At 38.8% G+C, this 24728-nt stretch overlaps 1 protein-coding gene across 3 annotated transcripts in view; it reads right to left on the reverse strand.

Annotated features, from left to right (window-relative positions):
• CELSR1 (cadherin EGF LAG seven-pass G-type receptor 1) overlaps nucleotides 1-24728 on the reverse strand; it is a 252181-nt gene that overhangs the window by 132003 nt on the left and 95450 nt on the right. For all 3 annotated transcript variants that reach the window (XM_070755356.1, XM_070755355.1, XM_070755358.1), the window contains exons 3-5: nucleotides 18847-19069; nucleotides 17630-17745; nucleotides 8115-8203 (exon numbers count right to left, since the gene is read on the reverse strand). In XM_070755356.1, coding sequence (XP_070611457.1) covers nucleotides 8115-8203; nucleotides 17630-17745; nucleotides 18847-19069 — 428 coding nt within the window. The remainder of the gene's footprint in view (nucleotides 1-8114; nucleotides 8204-17629; nucleotides 17746-18846; nucleotides 19070-24728) is intronic.

Consider the following 24728-nt stretch of genomic DNA (forward strand, 5'->3'; position numbering starts at 1 on the left):
GCCGCCGCTGGGATGCCCCACCTCTGGACTTCCATTGCCAGCAAATCACCCGTTTTTGCACTGCTGGGATTTCCCTGAGGCTCCCCTCCATGGGAAACCCCACCTCCGGACTTCCGTGTTTTTGTGATGCTGCAAGGGAATCCCAGCAGGGGAATTCAGCAGCACAAAAAGGGGCGTTTCGCTGGCAAAGGAAGTCCAGAGGTGGGATTTCCCATGGAGGGGAGCCTCAGGGGAATCCCAGCAGCGCAGAAACGGGTGCTTCAGCTGGCAAAAGTGGTGAATTTTGGGCTTGCACGCATTAATCGCTTTTTCATTGATTCCTATGGGAAACATTGTTTCATCTTACAAACTTTTCACCTTAAGAACCTCGTCCTGGAACCAATTAAGTTTGTAAGACAAGTCTGTATCTTCCTTCTCTTTAATTTCAAGTGTTAATCTATCCATTCCTGCAAATTATAGTATTTTTTTTACTATCTTCTCATCAGTGGGGCTCTCCACACCTTTCCAATATTGTGCAAATACAATTCTGGCCACCGTTAACACATAATATGAAATACATACGTAGTCCCTTTATTATATATTTTCTGGCATGATACCCAACAGAAATATGTCTCCCTTCTTATGGGATGTTAAGCGCTGATGAGGCTTCTCTTATTTAAATCGAGAAAAAGGAGTTGTACTTCTTTTTATTATCTACATACCACAAGCTATTATTTCAATATAATCCTTCTCCACCCTACTATCATTTAGGGGGAATCTACAGATTTCCTATACATCTTATGGGCCTCCAAAATGTGAAATGCAATGGAGAAGTAATATACTTATCCGGTTTTAAAAATTCCTTTCAATGTAGCATTTAGGTCACCTACCAGGACTTTAAGACTTAGAATAATTTCATTGTCTCTTTGACCGTACACTAATCGCCACACATTAAAATGAAGTTTTGTCGCACACAGCTCTCAAAGGATCACCACCTCCAATATATACCACATATATGTGACTAAATAAATAAATAAGAAGAAAATAATAATAATAATAATAATAATAATAATAATAATAATAATTTATTGGATTTGTATGCCGCCCCTCTCCGCAGACTCGGGGCGGCTAACAACAATAATAAACACAACATGTACAATCCAATAATAAAAACTAAAAACCCCTATTATAAAACCAAACATACACACAAACATACCATGCATAACTTGTAATGGCCTAGGGGGAAGAGCTATCTCAACTCCCCCATGCCTGGCGGTATAAATGAGTCTTGAGCAGTTTACAAAAGACAGGGAGGGTGGGGGCAGTTCTAATCTCTGGGGGGAGTTGGTTCCAGAGGGCCGGGGCCGCCACAGAGAAGGCTCTTCCCCTGGGGCCCGCCAAACGACATTGTTTAGTCGACGGGACCCAGAGAAGGCCAACTCTGTGGAACCTTATTGGTCGCTGGGATTCGTGCAGTAGCAGGCAGTTCCGGAGGTAATCTGGTCCATTGCCATGTAGGGCTTTAAAGGTCATAACCAACACTTTGAATTGTGACCGGAAACTGATCAGCAGCCAATGCAAGTCACGGAGTGTTGAAGAAACGTGGGCGAATCTTGGAAGCCCCACGATGGCTCTCGCGGCTGCGTTCTGCACGATCTGAAGTTTCCGAACACTTTTCAAAGGTAGCCCCATGTAGAGAGCATTGCAGTAATTGAACCTCGAGGTGATAAGGGCATGAGCGACTGTGAGCAATGACTCCCTGTCCAAATAGGGCCGCAACTGGTGCACCAGGCGAACCTGGGTAAACGCCCTCCTCGCCACAGCCGAAAGATGATGTTCCAATATCAGCTGTGGATCTGAGGGGGTCAGTAGTCCCCCCCCCAGGGTAATGGACGGACAGATGGAATTGTCCTTGGGAGGCAAGACCCACAGCCACTCCGTCTTGTCTGGGTTGAGTTTGAGTCTGTTGACACCCATCCAGGCCCCAACAGCCTCCAGGCACTGGCACATCACTTCCACTGCTTTGTTGACTGGATAAATAAATAAATAAATAAATAAATGCACATATACCCACAAATATTATATGGTACGGAGAAACAGCATAGTCTAGTTCATATGTATACATGCACATGGCCAGAAAAACGAATCTTGCAAGTTTACCAGATCGATAGCATAGGGAACAAATGATTCTGTTATAGAATCTACAAGTCCCGCTACAAATACCTGCTGCCAGAGGGGAGCAACAGAAACGGAAAGTAAAGTGGGTGTGTGGGGTCTCTAACAATGCTTTGAGCTCGTAAGTACGTAGCGCTTATAAGCAGTATCCTGAATAATAGGAAGTGAGCTTCCTATAATCTTCTCGCTTGTCCTTACCATTCTCTGTATGGACTTTCTATCTGAAGCACTGCTGCCACCAAAACAGAGAGAGATGCTGTTTGTTAAAATGCTCTCAATCAGACCTCTGTAAAAAGTGTCCAGGACAGTAGGAGAATGATATGTGGTCTTCTCATCCACCGGAGAAAATGCCAAAGGTTGCTTTAGCCCTTTATTATTATTTATTTATTTATTTATTTATTGGATTTGTATGCCGCCCCTCTCCGGAAACTCGGGGCGGCTAACAAAAATAATAAAACAGCATATAATAATAATCCAATACTAAAAACAGTTAAAAACCCATTATTATAAAAAACAAGCATACATGCAGACATACCATGCATAAAATTGTAAAGGCCTAGGGGGAAAGAGTATCTCAGTTCCCCCATGCCTGGCGGCAGAGGTGGGTTTTAAGCAGCTTACGAAAGCCAAGGAGGGTGGGGGCTATTCTAATCTCTGGGGGGAGTTGGTTCCAGAGGGCCGGGGCCGCCACAGAGAAGGCTCTTCCCCTGGGGCCCGCCAAACGACATTGTTTGGTCAACGGGACCTGGAGAAGGCCTACTCTGTGGGACCTAACTGGTCGCTGGGATTCGTGCAGCAGAAGGCGGTCCCTGAGATAATCTGGTCCAGTGCCATGAAGGGCTTTATAGGTCATAACCAACACTTTGAATTGCGACCGGAAACTGATCGGCAACCAATGCAGACTGCGGAGTGTTGGTGTAACACGGGAATACCTTGGGAAGCCCATGATTGCTCTCGCAGCTGCATTCTACACGATCTGAAGTTTCCGAACACTTTTCAAAGGTAGCCCCATGTAGAGAGCTTTTTGGTTCCTTAGTATTGGTTATATATCCTTGTATAATCATAGTATCAATAATCTCAATTTGGATAGGACAGTGATGGCGAATCTATGGCACAGGTGGCACGTGGAGCCAATATCTCCTGGCATACAAGGTGTTACCCTAGCTCATCTCCCATGTGCATGCCGGCCAGCTGATTTTTGGCTCTGGGAGGGCATTTTCGACTTCCGGAGAATCTCTGGACGGATGGGGAGGACCTACATGGTCCTCCAGAGGTTGGGAAATGGGCTGTTTCAGGGCCTCCAGAGGGCCTCCTGTAGAGGCGGGAAAGGCCGTTTTGCCATCCCCAGGAATTGAATTATGGGTGTAGGCACTTGCGCATGTGCGATAGCCCACACACCTGCACTTTCGGCACCCGAGGAAAAAGAGGTCCGTCATCACTGCGATAGGACATCACCAGAAAATATCAGGGCTGTAGAATAGATAGGGAGACAGAAAAATGTCCCAAAAGGCAACCATGGCAAATCAGCTGCACATTACTGCCAAGAAAATTACATGGGTGTGTCCTTATAATTAAGATTTGTTCCTGACTCAAGGGAATCTTTACCGTTCAGTTCTTTCACTGCTTTCATGCTATGGTATTTTAATGTTCTTATTTACATTCTCTAAATATCTATTTACTGTAGTTTTAACTTCTTGGAAACTGTTCTGGGAACCTATTGAAGTGTGGAATATAAATTAAACAAGCGAATAATTAAGGCAAAAAGTCAGCTATTGATTTGAGATGGCAAACCAGCCTGCAAAATCTTATGCCAATGCCATTATTAAACCAGTAAACTGGTTCGCCGAGTTCTAAGAGGTGGAATTTGTGTTTTTGTAAGCAGTTGTCCTTACACAAAATGATTTTTCTTGTCTGTAAATAATCGTATTACAGTGATACCTTGTCTTACAAACTTAATTGATTCTGGGACGAGGTTCTTAAGGTGAAAAGTTTGTAAGATGAAACAATGTTTCCCATAGGAATCTATGGAAAAGCGATTAATGTGTGCAAGCCCAAAATTCACCCCTTTTGCCAGCCAAAGCGCCCATTTTTGCGCTGCTGGGATTCCCCTGAGGTTCCCCTCCATAGGAAACCCCACCTCCGGACTTCTGTGTTTTTGCTGGTGCTGCAGGGGAATCCCAGCAGGGAAATCCCAGCATCGCAAAAACAAGTGCTTCGCTGGCAACGGAAGTCCAGAGGTGCGGTTTCCCATGGAGGGGAGCCTCAGGGGAATCACAGCAGCGCAAAAACGGGTGCTTCGCTGGCAACGGGAGTCTGGAGGCGGGGCATCCCAGCGGCGGCGGTGGGTTTGTGAGGTGAAAATAGTTTGTAAGAAGAGGCAAAAAAATCTTAAACCCCGGGTTTGTATCTTGAAAAGTTTGTATGATGAGGCGTTTGTAAGATGAGGTATCACTTATTAGAAAACTGCTTTATGACTTGAAGGAACCTGGAATCCTGAAGCGAAGCAAACTTTATTTTTAACTAATGTGTGGGATCACTTTTCTTTTTAAAGAATACCCTGGAGCAATGTCAAGTCGTTATCTTTTTGGCAGCTGCTTAAAATTCTAAACCAACAACCACACCATGAAACCCAGACTTTTGCTGATATATAAGCTTTTTCCCAGGCTTCTTGGCCAACGTGAACCAATGACTCCAGTAAAAGAACTATGGATTACTCTATCATCTGTCATTTTATCAATGTTTTTTCAACTAAAGCAATGCAACTGTAACAACCAAAATGCAAGGGTGTAAGTGGCAGATCGCAAAAAAAAATTTATGGCAAAGACTAAGTAGGCACTTAAACAAGCTGCAAATATCTAACCTCTCCCAGTAATGCTAAAATAAAAGATAAAGGAATAAGAATGATGTCTTTCATAAAGAACCCAAGGCAATGACCTCATGACATATAGAAGTAAACAGAGACTAACTTTATGAGGATGAGCTGCAGGCAGCCTCAGGCTCACATATTCTGACCACAACGATGCCGTGAGAAACTTTAGAAATTAAACTCCATTTTAACATAATCATAATCTTCAATAACATTTTCATTTCCGATATTCATATGACAAATTCATTTACAAACAGAAATACACGTTCCCCAATATTCTGATATGAATATTAAGTTATTTACTGTTTTGTTATGATATGATATAAAAATGTTACCCTCTGCCTTTTTGGGAGGGGGGGAGTGCTCATCCTTATTATCCTGAACTATATTTAGTGTTATTTTCAATGTAGGTCTCTCTATTTCGCCCCCCCCACCAAATTATTTTATGATAAACATGTAACGCTGTGTAATGACAGCCCCTCAGAGACATTTAGTAATGAAAGAGTTAACTATGTGTGCCTTATTTGATCCTCCTCTTATGATGTAATATCCTGCCAATTCACTTCCTTATTCTTCCTTCTTCTCTTCTAAATCTCCATGATGTAAGACGTATATACAGTGATACCTTGTCTTACAAACTTAATTGGTTCCAGGACGAGGTTCTTACGGTGAAAAGTTTGTAAGACGAAACAATGTTTCCCATAGGAATCAATGGAAAAGCGATTAATGCGTGCAAGCCCCAAATTCACCCCTTTTGCCTCGAAACCCCACCTCTGGACCTCTGTGTTTTTGCGATGCTGCGATTTCACTGAGGTTCCCCTCGCTGGGAACCCCCACCTTCGGACTTCTGTTGCTAGTGAAGCACCCGTTTTTGCGCTGCTGGGATTCCCCTGCAACATCACAAAAACACTGAAGTCCGGAGGTGGGGTTTCCCATGGAGGGGAGCCTCAGGAGAATCCCAGCAGCACAAAACCAGGTGCTTCGCTGGCAACGGAAGTCCGGAGGCGGGGCATCCCAGCGGCGGCGATGGGTTTGTAAGGTGAAAATAGTTTGTAAGAAGAGGCAAAAAAATCTTAAACCCCGGGTTTGTATCTCGAAAAGTTTGTATGACGAGGCGTTTGTAAGATGAGGTATCACTGTATTATGTTGTCCCTCAAGACAATCTTTTATTTGTTTATTTCTGTTTTTAAAATAAAGATATCTTGTTTGAAATGATTGATGCTTCTACCCATCGACCTCCACGGGGTTAAGGTCCTAACAGACCATTAATTCATTTTCCTTCTCCCCCCCCCCCAAAACATACAAAAACAAACATACCAAACATTGTGGGCAAAGGTCATCCTCCAAGAATCCTGATTTGAAAGCTCTCAAGTTTACATTGAAACTTCAAAGTAATCCCGCCAAAGCAAAATCTCACTAGGCAACATATGCGCATGAGGTTTCGGCAATTTTTTTGCTTCAGCACATGTGCACAAACAAACAAAAATCGCCAAAATCTCGCACACGCACCCTCGTGAGATTTCGGCATGTGCAAAAGCAAAAATCTCGCTCGGATGTGCACATGCGTGCACGACAGGTACACAAAACTGCGCGGGTAGCTCAATTTTTACCACCAGTGCGGTGTCCTTATCCATACCAATAGCAACCAATAGCAATGTCATTTGGCGGGACCCAGGAAAAGAGCCTTCTCTGTGGCGACCCCGACCCTCTGGAACCAGCTCCCCCCAGATATCAGAGTTGCCCCCACCCTCCTTGCCTTTCGCAAGCTCCTTAAAACCCACCTCTGTCATCAGGCATGGGGGAATTGAAATTTTCCCTTCCCCCTAGGCTTATAGAATTTATACATGGTATGCTTGTTTGTATGATTGGTTCTTTAAATTGGGTTTTTTTAGATTATTTTTAATATTAGATTTGTTCACATTGTCTTTTTTATTGTTGTTAGCCGCCCCGAGTCTTCGGAGAGGGGCGGTATACAAATCTAATAAATACAATACAATACAATCCGCTACTGGTTATGTTTATAAATCTTAGGGCTTTGGTAGAACCAATTACTTTACAATGATAATTATTTTTTTTATAATTTCAATTTTTAGTGGCAACAGTTATTCAACCTTGAGCTCAGTAGCGCATTTTCGCTAGCAAAGCACTTGGGCCGCCACAGGAACCCTGACACGAGTGATGTCAACCTCAATACGCCTACCCTGGCCACACACTCCAACCCTCCCTCCAAGGTCAAACACAACCTTGATGCGGCTCTCAGTGAAATTGAGTTTGACACCCCTATTTTACGTCAACAGCCCCCAACCTTTTGGGCACCAGGGCCCAGTTCCATGGAGAGATGATTTTCTACAGACCGGAGGGTTTGCATGCTGCCTGAATTCCGTGGATGGGTTTTCGCTTGTTTTTTTTGTTTTTGTTTTTGTTTTAATATATAATTTTTATTGATTTTTTAAAAAATTTAGAAAAAAAAACACATAAAGCATAAAGTGTACCATCACCAAACAGAAAAATAAAAATTCCCTTCACCCGGGAAGATTCAATTTTGTATCCTTCATTTACTTCATCTCTGGGTTACATTGTTCATTCTTTATAAAGTGATTGAATTTTATTTCTTACATTTGCATCGCTTACTGATGTTGTTAATATATAATTTTTGACCTTCTCCCACCGCCTCATTGTTGCTGCTAATTTCTCTTCATTATAATTATGTAGTCTAATTTCCATAATTTCATAGTGAATGTGGTCCACCATATATCTGCACCAATTTTTTATCGTCCATTTATTGTCATCTTTCCACCCAAGCATGGGTCTTCGCTTGTTTGTGTGGCCCAGTTTCTGGAATGCTACCAGTCCCTGGATTGGGGACTGGGGACACTTCCTTTACATTACTTTGTGAAGAATAGTTTCAAATGATTCAAAGATACACATTCATCATTATGAATATAACCAATTAACCTACTGCAGTATTTTTAAAAATGCATTTTCCATTCGTTCATGGCTTTCAGCTATAAAGACTGCCTTGGTTTAAGTTAACAGAGTAAATGATCCAATCCATTGAGTTTATAAAGAATCTCACTAAAAGAGCATTCTTTACCTTGTTATAATACTGCACTTGGACGGAGTGCCACTGTCCATCACTAACCCCTCCCGGAACAAATGGTGCAACAGTTGTAGTGGTTTCTCCTGAGAAATAGCATGAAAGAGAGAGAGAGAGAGAGAGAGAGAGAGAGAGAGAGAGAGAGAGAGAGAGAGAGAGAGAGAGAAAGAATTCATCTTAAAAGTTCCATTTTTGAAAACATCCACTTTTGCAAATTAACAAATACATAATGAATCAATTTGGTACAATCAGCAGAAAAATATATTAAACAAAATATGAAATAGATTAATACCAAAAAGTTTTTAAAGATAAATCCATTATACACGTTTGCATATATAGGTAGTCCTCAACTTACGACCCCAATTAAGTCCAAAATACAGAGGAATCATTGAGTCTGTCATCTGCACCTCTATAAATGTCTGGTTTGGTTCTGCAACCCAACAAGACAGACACAGACTTCAGAGGATAATCAGAACTGTAGAAAAAGCAATTACTGCCAATCTGCCTTCCACTAAGGACTTGTATACTGCACGAATTAAAAAGAGGGCTGTGAAAAAAATGTACTGATCCCTTGCATCCTGGACATAAACTGTTTCAACTCCTACCCTCAAAACGTCGCTACAGAGCACTGCACACCAAGACAACTAGACACAAGAACAGTTTTTTCCTAAACGCCATCACTCTGCTAAACAAATAATTCCCTCAACACTGTCAAACTTTTTACTAAGTCTGCACTTCTATTTCTACTAGTTTTTTCTCATCATTCCTATCTTCCTTTTCCTCCCACTTAGGACTGTATGACTGCAACTTTTTGCTTGTATCCTAAGATTTTTATTAATATTAATTGTTTCTTCATTGCTTGTTTCACCCCTCTGACAACCATTAAGTATTGTACCACGATTTTTGACAAATGTATCTTTTTCTTTTATGTACACTGAGAGCATATGCACCAAGACAAATTCCTTGTGTGTCCAATCATACTTGGCCAATAAAGAATTCTATTCAATTCTATTTTATAGAAACATAGAAGTTTGATGGCAGAAAAAGACCTCGTGGTCCATCTAGTCTGTCCTTATATTATTTCCTGTATTATATCTTTGGATGGATATATGTTTATCCCAGGCATGTTTAAATTCAGTTACTGTGGATTTACCAATCGCGTCTGCTTCTATTCTATTCTATTCTATTCTTCTAAATTTCTATTGTTAAGTGAGACATTGGTTAAGTGCGTATTGCCCCATTTTACCGCCTTTCTTGCTACTTTTGTTAAATGAATCACTGCAGTTAATAACATAGCTAGTCAGTAAATCAGTCTTCACCTCTGACTGCTTGTCAGAAGTCGCAAAAGTGGACCACATGATGTCAGGACATCGCAACCATCATAATGTAAGTCAGGTGCCAAGCATCTGAATTTTGATTACATGACCATGAGTGATGCTGCAATGGTCATAAGTGTGAAAAATGATCCTAAATCACTTTTTTTCAATGGCACTATAACTTCGGACAGTCACTAAATGAACTGTTTTGTAATTTGAGGACTATTTGTACTGTACATTGTTCCCACAATATACTTATGAATTAAGGCAACACATAACAAAGCCTTTCCATAGAACCATGTTTTTCAAGGTAGTTTACATCAAATTGAATACTTGGATTAGAAACGGTATGTAGAAAAATAATAATAAATAGAACAATAAAAGCAGCTTGAAAACGATGCTGAGTCTGGCAGATTAAAGATCTTTTGGAACAAAAAGAGGCATTTGGCAGAGAAAGCTCAAGTTTTGGTGTGGCCTTTTCCTGACTGCTAGCTATTGCCATCACTTTCAAAATAATAGAGAATAAAGTGTTGTGTCTCCAGAAAAGAAATGAAAACATAGAGGAAAAGATACAGACAGCATTGTACATGACAATATATTATTTAGTTCAGGGGTTTTCAAAGGGTTTTTTTGAATTATGGAAAGCTGCTAACTGGGAAAAAAAAAGCAAAGTTCTAGTAATAGAATATGGACAGTGAATGAAGTTTTTCTCCCTCCTGTTCTAGTGACTCTATGGAACAATTTGAAAAAACCAGGTTTGGATATCCAGGAACCAACCCATATAAAGCTAAATATGCAAAATTCTGCCAATTCATCTGTACTGGAAAGAAAATTTAGTACTTTCCCAGTAATGAATGTATACTAACACCTTTGCATCTATTCATCTTTCCAGTTGAACTTTCAAACACAATCCCATACCTCATATCACATTGGACAGAATTAGCTATATGGTATTGTCTCTGAAAACTCACCTATGTCACCAGGCATGGGGTTACTGATATATCCCCTTGCTAATAAGATTTACGTATGGTATGATTGCGCTGTGTGGTTATTTTTATATGATAAGACAGAGTTTTTAATTACTGGATTTGTTATATATTGTTCACTATTGTTGTGAGCCGCCCCGAGTCTTCAGAGAGGGGCGGCACACAAATCTAATATTATTATTATTATTATTATTATTATTATTATTATTATTATTATTATTATTATTATTAACAACATAGAAGACTGACGGCAGAAAAAGACCTCATGGTCCATCTAGTGTGCCCTTATACTATTTCCTGTGTTTTATCTTAGGATGGATATATGTTTATCCCAGGCATGTTTAAATTCAGTTACTGTGGATTTACCAACCACGTCTGCTGGAAGTTTGTTCCAAGGATCTACTACTCTTTCGGTGAAATAATATTTCCTCACGTTGCTTTTGATCTTTCCCCCAACTAACTTCAGATTGTGTCCCCTTGTTCTTGTGTTCACTTTCCTATTAAAAACACTTCCCTCCTGGACCTTATTTAACCCTTTAATATATTTAAATGTTTCGATCATGTCCCCCCTTTCCCTTCTGTCCTCCAGACTATACAGATTGAGTTCATGAAGTCTTTCCTGATACGTTTTATGCTTAAGACCTTCCACCATTCTTGTAGCCCGTCTTTGGACCCGTTCAATTTTGTCAATATTATTATTATTATCATCATCATCATCCTAACAAGGACAAAAACAATTAGAGACTTTAATCTCTTAAAAGAGCTTCCAGGGTCAAATATGAATTTAGAAGTACTTCCAACCTGCAAATCTTTTTTCAAGGGGACTGTTATGGTTGGAAACGAATCAAAGAAAGAAGCAACCTGGAATTAAGAGAAACTTCCTAAAAATGAAGACAATTAACCAGTGGAACAACTTGCCTCCAGAAATTGTTGGCACTCCATCACTGGATATTTTTAAGAAGAGTCTTTAGAATCACTTATCTAAAATGGTATGGATTGTCCTGCTATGTTATGAGCCGCCCCGAGTCTTTGGAGAGGGGCAGCATACAAATCTAAATAATAATAATAATAATAATAATAATAATAATAATAATAATAATAATAATAATAATAATAATAATATGGGACTTCCGACTTCCGACTGACCGAATTCTGAAGCATAACACACCAGACATTGTAATCGTGGAGAAAAAGAAAGTATGGATCATCGACATTGCAATCCCAGGAGACAGCAGAATTGAGGAGAAGCAGCTAGAGAAATTAGTGAAATACGAAGATCTAAAAATTGAGCTGCAACGACTCTGGCATAAGCCAGTGAAAGTGGTCCCAGTGGTACTTGGCACGCTGGGCGCAGTACCAAAGGATCTCAGCGGACATTTGAAAACCATCGGAATTGACAAAATCTCCATCTGTCAATTGCAAAAGGCCGCTTTACTGGGATCGGCAAACATAATTCGCCGCTACATCATGCAGTCCTAGGTGCTTGGGAAGCGCCCGACTGGTGATGAAATACGAAATCCAGCAGAGTGATCTTGTTTGCTGTGTTGTACTGACATTATTATTATTATTATTATTATTATTATTATTATTATTATTATTATTATTAATTGATTAGGGGGTTGGACTAGAAGACCTTGAAGGCCATTCCAATTCATTTTATTCTAAGATCAAATGTATATTTATTACAATCGGAGGAATCTAAATACAAGACATTAGTTAAGCATATAAAATCACACTTAGAAAAGCATTTGTAAATAAGTATACTATTTTAAAATTGCATACTTTAAAACCACACACATTTGTACCAATGTCTAAATAGTCCTTTTGTTTTCCATATTCTCTTCCCCCATTTAATAAAGATTATATTTTTAAAAAAAAGAAAAGAAAAGCATTTGTTGGTACTCAAATTCCACTTAAATTAATGACAACAATAACACTAGCTATAGACTGGCACAAACAATGTTAAAGGTAACAGCAAATCAAATTATGGCAACTATAAGTATACTGTATAAGTATACAAGCGAGTACAAGTGCACTAGAGTGCCTTCCGTCCCCTGTCCTATTGCTCTCCTATATCTCCTATACCTTTCTTCTATTCCTATGTCTCTTCTTCTATTCTTTCATTGATATGTTCTATTCCTATATCTTCTTTTCTATTATTTCTTAGATATATTTTACTATGAGTATCTCCTCTATAATCTTCATCATGTATTTTACTATGTGTATATTGATATATACCCACTAAAACCCTCATTGTATATTGGACAAAATAAATAAATAAAAATAAATAAATATATCCATACAAATGTATATTTCTAGGGTGTCTTTGTGCTGTAGCAATTGTTCTTCACCAAACACTTAGCAAAGGAATGAAAACAAAACACATGCGAAAAGTAAATATTTAGGATAAATCAAGAAAGTGAAAACAACTGTAAACTGACAAAGGCCATAGGAATTTGTGTCTTTTCTTCAGGCTGGAATCTAACAAGAATGTCAGATAAGGTGTTGGGGGAACAAAGGAAACATTTTTCTTCTCAGAAAATTACAGAAGTTCTACCCCTGCACTGAATGTCATGGCTTCCTTTCTTTCACATTGAAATGCCTTTTAAAGATTGGATTTGATAAAAGAACAAGGTGCCAGATAAGTTATGCAGACTAGTACAACCAGCCCAGTGACTATTCACTGCTTCTCTGAGGTAATAGCAAAACAAATATCTCCAGGAAAAATACACAAGGACCTGTCAAAATGGGCAGGTTGGGTTTATCATGAGTGACTAGATGGACAAAAGTTTCCACTAAAGAAGAATAAGGAAAGAAAAAAAATGGTTAAGACTTAAGACCAACAAGGTGTACAATAAACCTCTCTGTATTTCCCCAGTATTCTATTCAAATGCAAACATTTACCTCAGTTTGACACACACACCTGCTTGGTTCATATAGAAAGGTGTTCAGTTGAGAAAGGAACACAAACATTGCCTTTCATTTAAAGATGGTGAATACACTTCTGTGTTGTTTTTGTGAGCGTTTCAAGAGGAACACCCACTATTCTTTTACAAGAAACATGTTGCATCTGAATATAAGTGAAATTACTTGCAAAAGAGGAAACCCTAAAATACTGCCTCACAAAAACATGGTTTTTTTCTCCTAAATCTATTATAATGTCTGAATGCTTGTTTGCAGTTGTAATTATTCAAACATAAAATACAGTGGTACCTTGTGATACGAACCCCTCGTGATACAAACCCCTCGTGATACAAACCCAGGGTTCGGAAATTTTTTGCCTCTTCTTACGAACTTTTTTCAGCTTACGAACCCACCGCAGATCGCAAAATGGCGCTTCGATGGGTGCCGCCGCCCGGCTGTCACCTTTTAAAACAGTCGGGGGGCTTCTCGGCATTCTCCAGAATTCCATGGGCCTAGCTTTGACGTCACGAAGACGTCCTTCCTGGAGGCCGAAACATGGGTGGGCTCCGGAACCCGAACTTCCGGGTTCGGCATTCGGGAGAACACCAAGAAGCCCCCTGGCTGTTTCAGAAAGTGACAGCTGGGTGGCGCTGCTTCTCGGCGGCCTCCCAAACCCGAACCCGAAAAGTTCAGGTTTGGGTTCGAGAGAATGCCGAGAAGCCCCCCGGCTGTTTTAAAAGGTGACAGCCGGGCGGCGGCGCCCAGCAGAGTGCCATTTTGTGATTTTTTTTCCCTTTGCATGCATTAATCGCTTTTACATTGTTTCCTATGGGAAACAATGTTTCATCTTATGAACTTTTCGTCTTACGAACTTAAGTTCGTAAGACGAGGTATTACTGTATTATGTTATGTTGTGAGCTGCCCCGAGTCTTCAGAGAGGGGTGGCATACAAATCTAATAAATTATAAACTATAAACTAAGTATAACATGTTGCACTTGCATGCCTATAGAAGCTATTGTCCGAATTAGGAACACAAATTAAAATAGGGAAGAAAATGGTAAGTGAACAAAGTGTCTACCCTAGACAAGTTCAAATCACCAGGACTGGATGGATTACACCTCAAGGTTCTGAAGGAACTGGCAGACAAAATCTCAGTCTAGTCTAGTCTAGTCTACCAAATTGTGCAGAGGCTAAAATATGTTCTATTTTCATATAAATAATCTGTTGATTACCACTGAGTTGGATTTTTAAAAATAATTTTTACTTTATTTCCAAAGTTATAATACAAACTTTAACAGAAGAAAAGGGAAACAATAACAAAGCAAAAACTAAACAAGACCAAACATGGAGTTGGATTTTTAATCTATATTTGCACGTGAATTAAAAGTAAATATGTATATTATGCCACACATTTTCTCAATGAGTAATTAAGGAAAAAGTACTCCTAAGTCACCTTAAGTAATAGATTACAGTAATTGCTGATATGTGAGTATGAACAATAGTATCTATGTTTTTAAAAAGCAATTAAATGGAGCTGGAACAAACAGAGCAATGTGTATGAAAATATCTTCTGCAGTTATGATAGTTGAAAGTATTATTGTAGCAGAGTCAAATAAAGATATTCTCAATTTTTGGCAACTTCATGGACAGATCCTTGATAGTAGAAAAGCATTTTGCCCTTGCTTCACATCGAAGTCTCCAAGAATTTCTCTGATCTGACCTGGGTTTCCTTCTTGAAATAAGCCACAGTCAGTTAGATGCTACCACTTTCTTTGATATAAATTCTGGACTATGGTTATTATTACTAAATGTATCTTCTGATCAGAATATTTATTTCATTCCAGACGTAGTTAGTTTTTTCTAACATATATTATTTCATAAACAGGATTTTTAATAAAACAGACTCAATCGACTCATATATTCTGTGGACTCTAAATGCACATATATCATTTGATATCTTGAAGATCCAATACAATTTAGAAAAATGAATGTAGGAATATTCAATTGCTCTGTTCTTTTTTGCCATAAATCTTTTGCAAATCGCATCTGGCTACTAAGAAGTTCTTGCAGGATTAGTGTTCTACCTTAGTATATCTTCTCTAGGTAAAGTGGTTTTCATAGGTTACAGACATAACAAACAGTTAATACTACAGTATGTAGACAGAAGTCTTATCTGGCTACTATATATTTTATCTTGATTTGCAATTAAATTTAGTGAATAGAAAAGTATTGCTTTGGGCAAAAAGCTTTAAATCTAAATTTAATTACCATTTAAGGATTTGAACTAAGAACCTTTCAATGTGCTATGATCCACAGAATAATGGAACAAAAAAGTCCTATTAAAATATATATTCAGAATATAATCATACTTATATTTACTACTGGGGATTTATAATACATGTTTATATGGGACAAAAGTCTCTTTATTTACATAATTTCAGCTTCATGGTGTAAAAATAATATGAAAACGACTTTCCTGAATCAGGTGTATTTTCTACTGATTTTTTCTTTTTCTTTTTCTCTTTATTTTTGTATCTTTTCTTCTCTTTTCCTTTCCTTTCCTTTCTTCTCTTCTCTTTTCTTTTCTCTCTCTCTCTCTTTCTTTCTCCACTGCCTCTCCCCTTCCCTTCCTTCTTTTCTAAATTAAACATAGGTGTACAGTGTTCCCTCGCTTTTCGCGGGGGATGCGTTCCGAGACCGCCCACGAAAGTCGAATTTCCGCGATGTAGAGATGCGGAAGTAAATACACTATTTTTGGCTATGAACAGTGTCACAAGCCATCCCTTAATACTTTAAACCCTTAAATTACAATTTCCCATTCCCTTAGCAACCATTTAGATTATTACTCACTATGTTTATTTATTAAAGTTTATTTTTTTAAAAAATTTATTAAAGGCGGATGAAAGTTTGGCGATGACATATGACGTCATCGGGCAGGAAAAACCGTGGTATAGGGGTAAAAAACCGCAAAGTATTTTTTAATTAATAGTTTTGAAAAACCGTGGTATAGGCGATTTTCGCGAAGTTCGAACCCGCGAAAATCGAGGGAACACTGTAATTGTAAAGGGGGACTCTAACAAACAGAGATTTGTAATCTTATTTACAAAACACAAATCTTTACATAATTTTGACAAGCGCTAATTTCAATATTAACAGGTTTTAAGTGCTCCTTTGGGATAATTTATCATGCAGCTGAATGTATTTTTACTTGAAAGTGAATCTAAGGTTTATTTCTAGGACATTGTCTACAAAACTGCTATCTGAGCCATTAAACAAAACAGGGTTTGTCCTGAATTCACATGCACAAAATTAGGCTGCCATCTATGCTTTCACATAGACTAAAATAGATCACGTTTTGTCACATATTCTATGTTCAAGGTAGAGGTAACCTTCCATACTTTACAAAATGGAGCCCTTGTAACTCAATAACCTAACAGCAGAAGAGTAACAATAACATAATGATTACTAAATCTCTAATTTTGATACATCCTGGACAACAAAAATATGGGCATGAATGTGAGACTGGGCACATTTCAGATTCAGTGTTGAAACATATGCAGGCATTCACATAGCAATTGGCATAAGCATCTTTTCCCATGACATTATAGCTGCCTGTCATAACCCCGAGTAAATATATCTTCAGTTTAAGAAGTTGCAGACAGATGCCTTCTGAACTGTCATACACATTCCAAAAACTTTTTTTTACCTTGGAATCTGAAGTGTGGCACTGTTCTCGCACACATATGCATGGATTAATTGGGCCATAATTTAGCAGTATAGGATCAGTTATATTTTATACATATGTACTGTATACACACACACACACATATACATACTGCTAAAAAAATAAAGGGAACACTCAAAGAACACATCCTCGATCTGAATGAATGAAATATTCTCATTGAATACTTTGTTCTGAATAAAGTTGAACGTGCACAACAGCGTGTGAAATTGATTGTCAATCAATTTGTGTTGCTTCCTAAGTGAACAGTTTGATTTCACAGAAGTTTGGTTTACTTTGAGTTATATTGTGTTGTTTAAGTGTTCCCTTTATTTTTTTTAGCACTGTATATATTTATATATGAAAAATCAGTGATTACATCCATTACATCCATTAAGACATGATTCCTAACATGAATCTTGAAAATAAAACATTTGAAATGAAATTTTATTGTCTCTAAGGATATGCATATATGTATGTAGCCTTAGGAGCGAAACTGAGTCATTAATATCATGAATATGTTTTCAAAATTTAGAAACATCTTTTTATTCAGTAAAGAGTTCCAGTCATTGCAAGTATCTTACCTGCAGAAAATGTTAGCTGGATCTGTTCTTCAATGATCTCCAGAGCGATAAAATCATGTTTCTCATTAAAACGTCCATTATAGAGAAGCAAAGCATTTCTTTCCCTTGTTGCAAACCTACGTCCGAAAGGAACAACAAAATGACACACAGAAACCTTCTCCAGTCAAACAAATTAAGTACCTTTTGCTAGACATCCTACCAATGTGGAGATGTGTGTGTGCGTGTGTGTGTGTGTAAACTCTTCTCTGGTCCATAGTGATGCTTCTGCCTTTAAATAAATGTTCCCATGTGTAGAGACCCATCCTGAATCTTTGCTTGCAGACAGTTATCTGAGCAATGTAATGTTGAGAGATAATTTTTGAGAGATAGGCATGTTTCCTATGCATATTACTTTCCTAGCACTGTCATTTAAGTGTGCATTACGTTCAGCATGCTCAAAAGAGCTTTGAAATCCAGTAAATACCAAAAGAATAAAAGCTTTCTTTTTTATCACTACATAAATAGTGAATATTTTTAAACATATTTTTATATACAGTTATCTTTTGTTTTTCACGGGGGGATGTGCTCCAAGACCACCTGTGAAAAACGAATTTCCCTGAAGTACAGGAAAGATATTTTTTATGTATTTAACGAGTATTTAGACTTTTAAAACCCACCCTTTGCATTAAACAGTCATTCTATAATGTTTCTCAGCTGGAACTACATGTGATATCCTACCATAGAGTACCGTAGTACTGTTGAAGAATTTTATGAATTTTAATGGATTTAAAATTTTCAGTGGATTTAATGGATTTAAGCCTCCTTTTGCGAATCTGCAAAAGATGAACCACGAAATAGCGAGGGATTACTGTATATAATATATTTTATTATTATTTTTTAAAAAATACAATCCCTAGTCAAGAAAATGCAGTTAATTAGATAAAATCTTCAAGACCCTGATATTCCAGGAACTGTCAGGTTAAAAGGAGATGCCAATTTGAGCATAAAAGTATACTCTTAAAACCTTTGACAAATTCAATCTCAATTCTTGGCCAACCTCAAACAATTCCCCAACTGTGCAAAAATAAGTATCAAAGTAAGGGAGTCTTTTGGTATTAATAAACAGCAATAAACCCTTTTTATTAGGTAGGCATTGCAAAAACAATAAGCTGTGTTTTGAGGTCAATACAACAATGACTACAAATTTTTCATACAATATTGGAAGGAGTGATACTTACATGAGAGATACAGTGAAATGAAAGCGCTGCCTTAACCCCTTGAAGGTGACGAATGACTCTGGAGGGAAACTTCGTGTGGTCATTTCACAATAAGGTCTCTCATATTCACCAGCAGGGCATTCACATTTGAAGCCTCCAATGAGCAGGTTAACGCAGGTTCCACCATTTTTGCAGACTCCAGGTGCACAGCGTCCTGAGCGAGCATTCACTTCGCAATATTCTCCTAAAAGTAGAAATTGCAAGGCTCACCAGTTATGACAAAACAATCCTGTACCCCCAAAACAGCTAGCGATTCAAAGTCAAATTAACATGTAATATAATCTTGGCTGAACTAAAACAGTCGTTGTTATCAGTTTCCGGTCACAATTCAATGTGTTGGTTATGACCTATAAAGCCCTTCATGGCACCGGACCAGATTATCTCAGAGATCGCCTTCTGCTGCACGAATCCCAGCGACCAGTTAGGTCCCACAGAGTGGGTCTTCTCCGGGTCCCGTCAACTAAACAATGCCGCTTGGCGGGACCCAGGGGAAGAGCCTTCTCTGTGGCGGCCCCGGCCCTCTGGAACCAACTCCCCCCAGAGATTAGAATTGCCCCCACCCTCCTTGCCTTTCGTAAGCTACTTAAAACCCACCTCTGCCACCAGGCATGGGGGAATTGAGATGCTCTTTCCCCCTAGGCCTTTACAATTTATGCATGGTATGTCTGTATGTATGTTTGGTTTTTTTATATTAATGGGTTTTTAATCATTTTTAGTATTGGATTATTACTGTACACTGTTTTATTATTGCTGTTAGCCGCCCCGAGTCTCCGGAGAGGGGCAGCATACAAATCCAATTAATAATAATAATAATAATAATAATAATAATATCAGTGGATGTAGGCTAAATGTTTATGTCTAATTCCATAAAAGAATGTTGGCTGTAAAAAAAATGTTGGCTGTTGCTATTTTTCAATCAGCTTCTTCTCTGTGCTACAGAGATGTCACTATGTCACGTTCTTCAAAATAATTCACTTTTTAAACAAAGCAATTGACACAGTTGTAGAAAAAAAAATACTTCCTATGGCGAAAAGGGAGCAAAAAAGAAACATGTAAATTATATTTAATTGACTTCCTCCACCCCAAACAGTCAACAGTTTTATAAAACGCTCATTAAAACCCTTTAATGGCAAAAATGTTTTCTACACATCTTTTAAGAACAGTCTCATTTATGCTACCTAATCAGAGCTAATATTACTGGTATCTATGTTAAGTCTCTCAGGCTTGGTTTTTGCACAATCTTCTGAATCAATGAAGACAGCTAAAGCTAAATTGAAGGGCTAAGTAAAGAGTTCTCCTGGTTAAATTGGAAGTGCTTGTCTAGTGAGAAAACCCAGGCTTCTGTTTGAAGAAATGAGTTCCAGGCCTTATAAAAGGCAACTGACAACAATAGAACATGGATAGGACCACACACAAATAGGGGCAAAAAAATAAAAATGACTGGCAAAAAATTAAAACTATATAAGAACAGCAGAAAAAACAATTACAGTGTTCCTTCGATTTTCGTGGGTTCGAACTTCGCGAAAACTCTATACCACGGTTTTTCAAAAATATTAATTAAAAAAATACTTCGCGGGGTTTTTCCCTATATCACGGTTTTTCCCACCCGACGACGTCATATGTCATCGCCAAATTTTCGTCTGCCATTAATAAATATTTTTTAAAATAAACTTTAATAAATAAACATGGTGAGTAATAATATGAATGGTTGCTAAGGGAATGGAAACTTTCAATTTAGGGTTTTAAAGTGTTAAGGGAAGGCTTGTAATACTGTTCATAGCCAAAAATAGTGTATTTACTTCCGCATCTCTACTTCGCGGAAATTCGACTTTCGCGGGCGGTCTCAGAACGCATCCCCCGCGAAAAGCGAGGGAACACTGTACTGACAAACTGCCTTCTATTGAGGACCTGTATACTGTAAGAGTCAAAAAGAGGGCTGTGAAAATATTTACTGACCACTCACATCCTGGATATAAACTGTTTCAATTCCTAACCTCAAAACGATGCAATAGAGCACTGCACACCCAGACAAGTAGATACAAGAACAGTTCCCCACCCCCCATGCCATCATTCTGTTAAACAAATAATTCCCTCACCATTGTCAAACTATTCATTAAGGCTGCATTACAGTACTTTAATCTCGTCATTCCTATCACCCATCTCCTCCCATTTATGACTGAATGAATATAACTTGTTGCTTGTATCCTTATGATTTATATTATTATTGATTGTTTTCTGAATGCTTATTTGTATCCTATGACAATCATTAAGTGCTATACCACACGGTTCTTGACAAATGTATCTTTTCTTTCATGTCAGCTGTGTCTTGCCATCACTGCTCTAGTGTGTTTAGAGCAGTGATTTTCAACCTTTTTTTGAGCCACGGCACATTTTTTACATTTACGAAACCCTGGGGCACATTGAGCGGGGGGGGGGGGGAGGCTAAAAAAAAGTTTGGACAAAAAATTCTCTCTCTCTCCCTTCCTTCCTCTTTCTTTCTCTCTCTCCATCCCTCTTTCTCTTCCTTCCTTCCTCTCTTTTTTGCTCTCTTTCTCTCCCTCCTTACCTCCCTCTGTCTTTCTCTCTCTCTCTCCTTCCCTCCCTCTCTTTCTCTCTCTCTCTTGCTTTCTTTCTCTCTCTTGCTCTCTCTCTTGCTTTCTTTCTCTTGTTCTCTTCCTCTCTCTCTTGCTTTCTTTCTCTCTCTCTCTCTTGCTTTCTTTCTTTCTCTTTCTTTCTTTCTCTCTCTCTTGCTTTCTTTCTCTCTCTGAGCTTCGCGGCACATCTGACCATGTCTCGCGGCACACTAGTGTGCCACGGCACACTGGTTGAAAAACACTGGTTTAGAGTACAATGCATTATAATAATACTAGAAGAGAGCCAGCTGGGTACAGTGTTCCCTCGATTTCCGCAGGGAATGCGTTCCAAGACCACCCGCGAAAGTCGAATTTCCGCGAAGTAGAGATGCGGAAGTAAATACACCATTTTAGACTATGGACTGTATCACAAGCCATCCCTTAACACTTTAAACTCCTAAATTACCATTTCCCATTCCCTTAACAACCATTTACTCACCATTATTGCTGGTACTCACCATTGAATAGTGATCCTAATATTTATAAACAAAATTATTTATTAACAATAATTATTTTTTTTGTTATTTATTTGCAAAAATTATTAGTTTGGTGATGACGTATGACATCATCGGATGGAAAAAAACATGGTATAGGAAAAAAACCGGCAAAGTATTTTTTAATTAATATTTTTTGAAAACCCGTGGTATAGGCTATCCGCAAAGTTTGAACCCGCGAAAATCGAGGGAACACTGTATAGTGATTAAAGCATCAGGCTAGTAATCTAGGAGTGAGCTCAATTCTCATTTTAGGCACAGATTTATCTGGGAAACCTGGGACCAGTCCTTTCCTTTCAACCTAGGAAAAAGGCAATGGCAAATTACTCCTGAATTCTTGCCAAGTGACTGCAGAGATTTGTCCAAGCAGTTGCCAGGAGTCACTACTGACTCAAAGCCACAAAAAAACAAAACAGAAACTATGAAAACAACAATAAGCGCTGTCACATTTGATGCAGATCTTAGTTACCTAAAAGCCTTAAGCCGCTCAGTGAAAGGCCACACTTCTTCAAATAAAAATTGTAATCATTTGTGTGAGTTTGCAAAATTTCACCAGTCAAAAATACATCCTGTAATTTAGCAACTGCATTTACCAAACTATTCTTTCATGACTTGAACTGTCACCAATCTGATATTGGTGTATGAATTCAATGAAGGTACTTTTTTAAAAAAATAAATGAAAAGGGAACTAATAAATTAAACAAAGAAGCAGACTTAATGAACTCAATCTGTATAGTCTGGAGGACAGAAGGGAAAAGGGGGACCTGATCGAAACATTTAAATATGTTAAAGGGTTAAATAAGGTGCAGAAGGGAAGTACAGTGGTACCTCGAGATACGAGTTTAATTCGTTCCGGACCTGGGCTCTTAAGTCGAGCAGCTCTTATCTCGAACGACTTTTCCCCATAGGAATTAATGTAAATAATTTTAATTGGTTCCAGCCCTCAAAAAACTCACAAAGTTAGTCTAAATTATGCAGAAAGACATGTTTTTAATGAAGAAATGTACATGTACATATAAATGAATAATGAAGTTTCTTTCACTTAACTTGTAAACTTTCTTAAACTTTTAAATTTACATATGTTCAACTTCTCTGCCACCCAATCCTGTAGGACAGAGGTCCCCAACCCTTTTTGCACCAGGGACCGGCTTTAAGCGATCAAGAGAGGAATGGGTGAATGAATGGACGGAGGGTGGGAAGGAAGGAAGGAAAGGGGGAAGGGACAGGAACAGAGGAAGGAAGCAAGGAAACTTATGAAAGGGGAGAGTAAGAGAGGAATGAGTGAAGGGAGGGAGGGAGGGAGGGAAGAAGGTGGGAAGGAGAAAGAAAAGAAGAAATAGAGGAAGGGAAGGTAAAAGAGAGAAAGAAAAAGAGCAAGAAAGAAAGCTGCAAGCACCCCCCCGAGCCCCCCAGGCCGGCTGCAACCTTTTAAAACACGCGCGCCGCTTCACAGCTGTCTCCTGAAGCCGAACGCGGAAGTTAGCGTTTGGCTTCAGGAGACAGCTCCTTGGCGCTTGTATCTCGAATTTGGGCTTGTAAGTAGAACAAAAATATCTCTCCCCTCCCAGCTCTTATCTCGAGTTGCTCTTAAGTAGAGCAGCTCTTATGTCGGGGTTCCACTGTATTTTTAATAGGAAAGTGAACACAACAACAAGGGGGCACAATCTGAGGTTAGTTGCGGGAAAGATCAGAAGCAATGTGAGAAAGTATTATTTTACTGAAAGAGTAGTAGACGCTTGGAACAAACCCTTAGCAGACATGGTTGGTAAATCCACAATAACTGATGGAACTTGAGGTCTTTTCCTGCCATCAATCTTCTATGTTTCTATGATAATCTCTGGATCCACAAGCATCTAAGTTGGCTACAATTCACAAAAGTTCATATAACGATCTAAGTTCTTGAATTAAATGCTTATATTATGATGAATCCATGAATGAATCAATACTTTCTGATGGTATGTACTAAAGAATGCCATGGGGGAATATGTATTTCAGCAATACCTTAAAAGTCTTGCGGATTCAGCAACTCAGTTCCTATTTGTCACCTTTAAGATCCCACAGAGCTCTTGCTTCTACACTAACACTGTAAGAATTTGATTATTTTTTCAGAACTGAAAATGGTCAGACAAATTTGGGCCTGACTGGGAAGACAAGTAAAGCATGTCAGTAAATTATAAATAAAGCTAAAATAAATGTATCAAAGATGTCATCAATGACCCTTCATGGCACCGGACCAGATTATCTCAGGGACCGCCTTCTGCTGCACGAATCCCAGCGACCAGTTAGGTCCCACAGAGTGGGTCTTCTCCGGGTCCCGTCAACTAAACAATGTCGCTTGGCGGGGTCCAGGGGAAGAGCTTTCTCTGTGGCGGCCCCGGCCCTCTGGAACCAACTCCCCCCAGAGATTAGAATTGCCCCCACCCTTCTTGCCTTTCGTAAGCTGCTTAAAACCCACCTCTGCCGCCAGGCATGGGGGAATTGAGATACGCTTTCCCCCTAGGCCTTTACAATTTTATGCGTGGTATGTCTGTATGTATGATTGGTTTTTATAATACAGTAATGGGTTTTTAACTGTTTTTAGTATTGGATTATTGTTATATGCTGTTTTATTACTGTTGTTAGCCGCCCCTAGTCTGCGGAGAGGGGCAGCATACAAATCCAATAACTAACTAACTAACTAACTAACTAACTAACTAACTAACTAACTAACTAACTA

The sequence above is a fragment of the Erythrolamprus reginae genome, chromosome 6 (assembly GCF_031021105.1).
Source record: "Erythrolamprus reginae isolate rEryReg1 chromosome 6, rEryReg1.hap1, whole genome shotgun sequence".
Classification (NCBI taxonomy): Eukaryota; Metazoa; Chordata; class Lepidosauria; order Squamata; family Dipsadidae; genus Erythrolamprus; species Erythrolamprus reginae.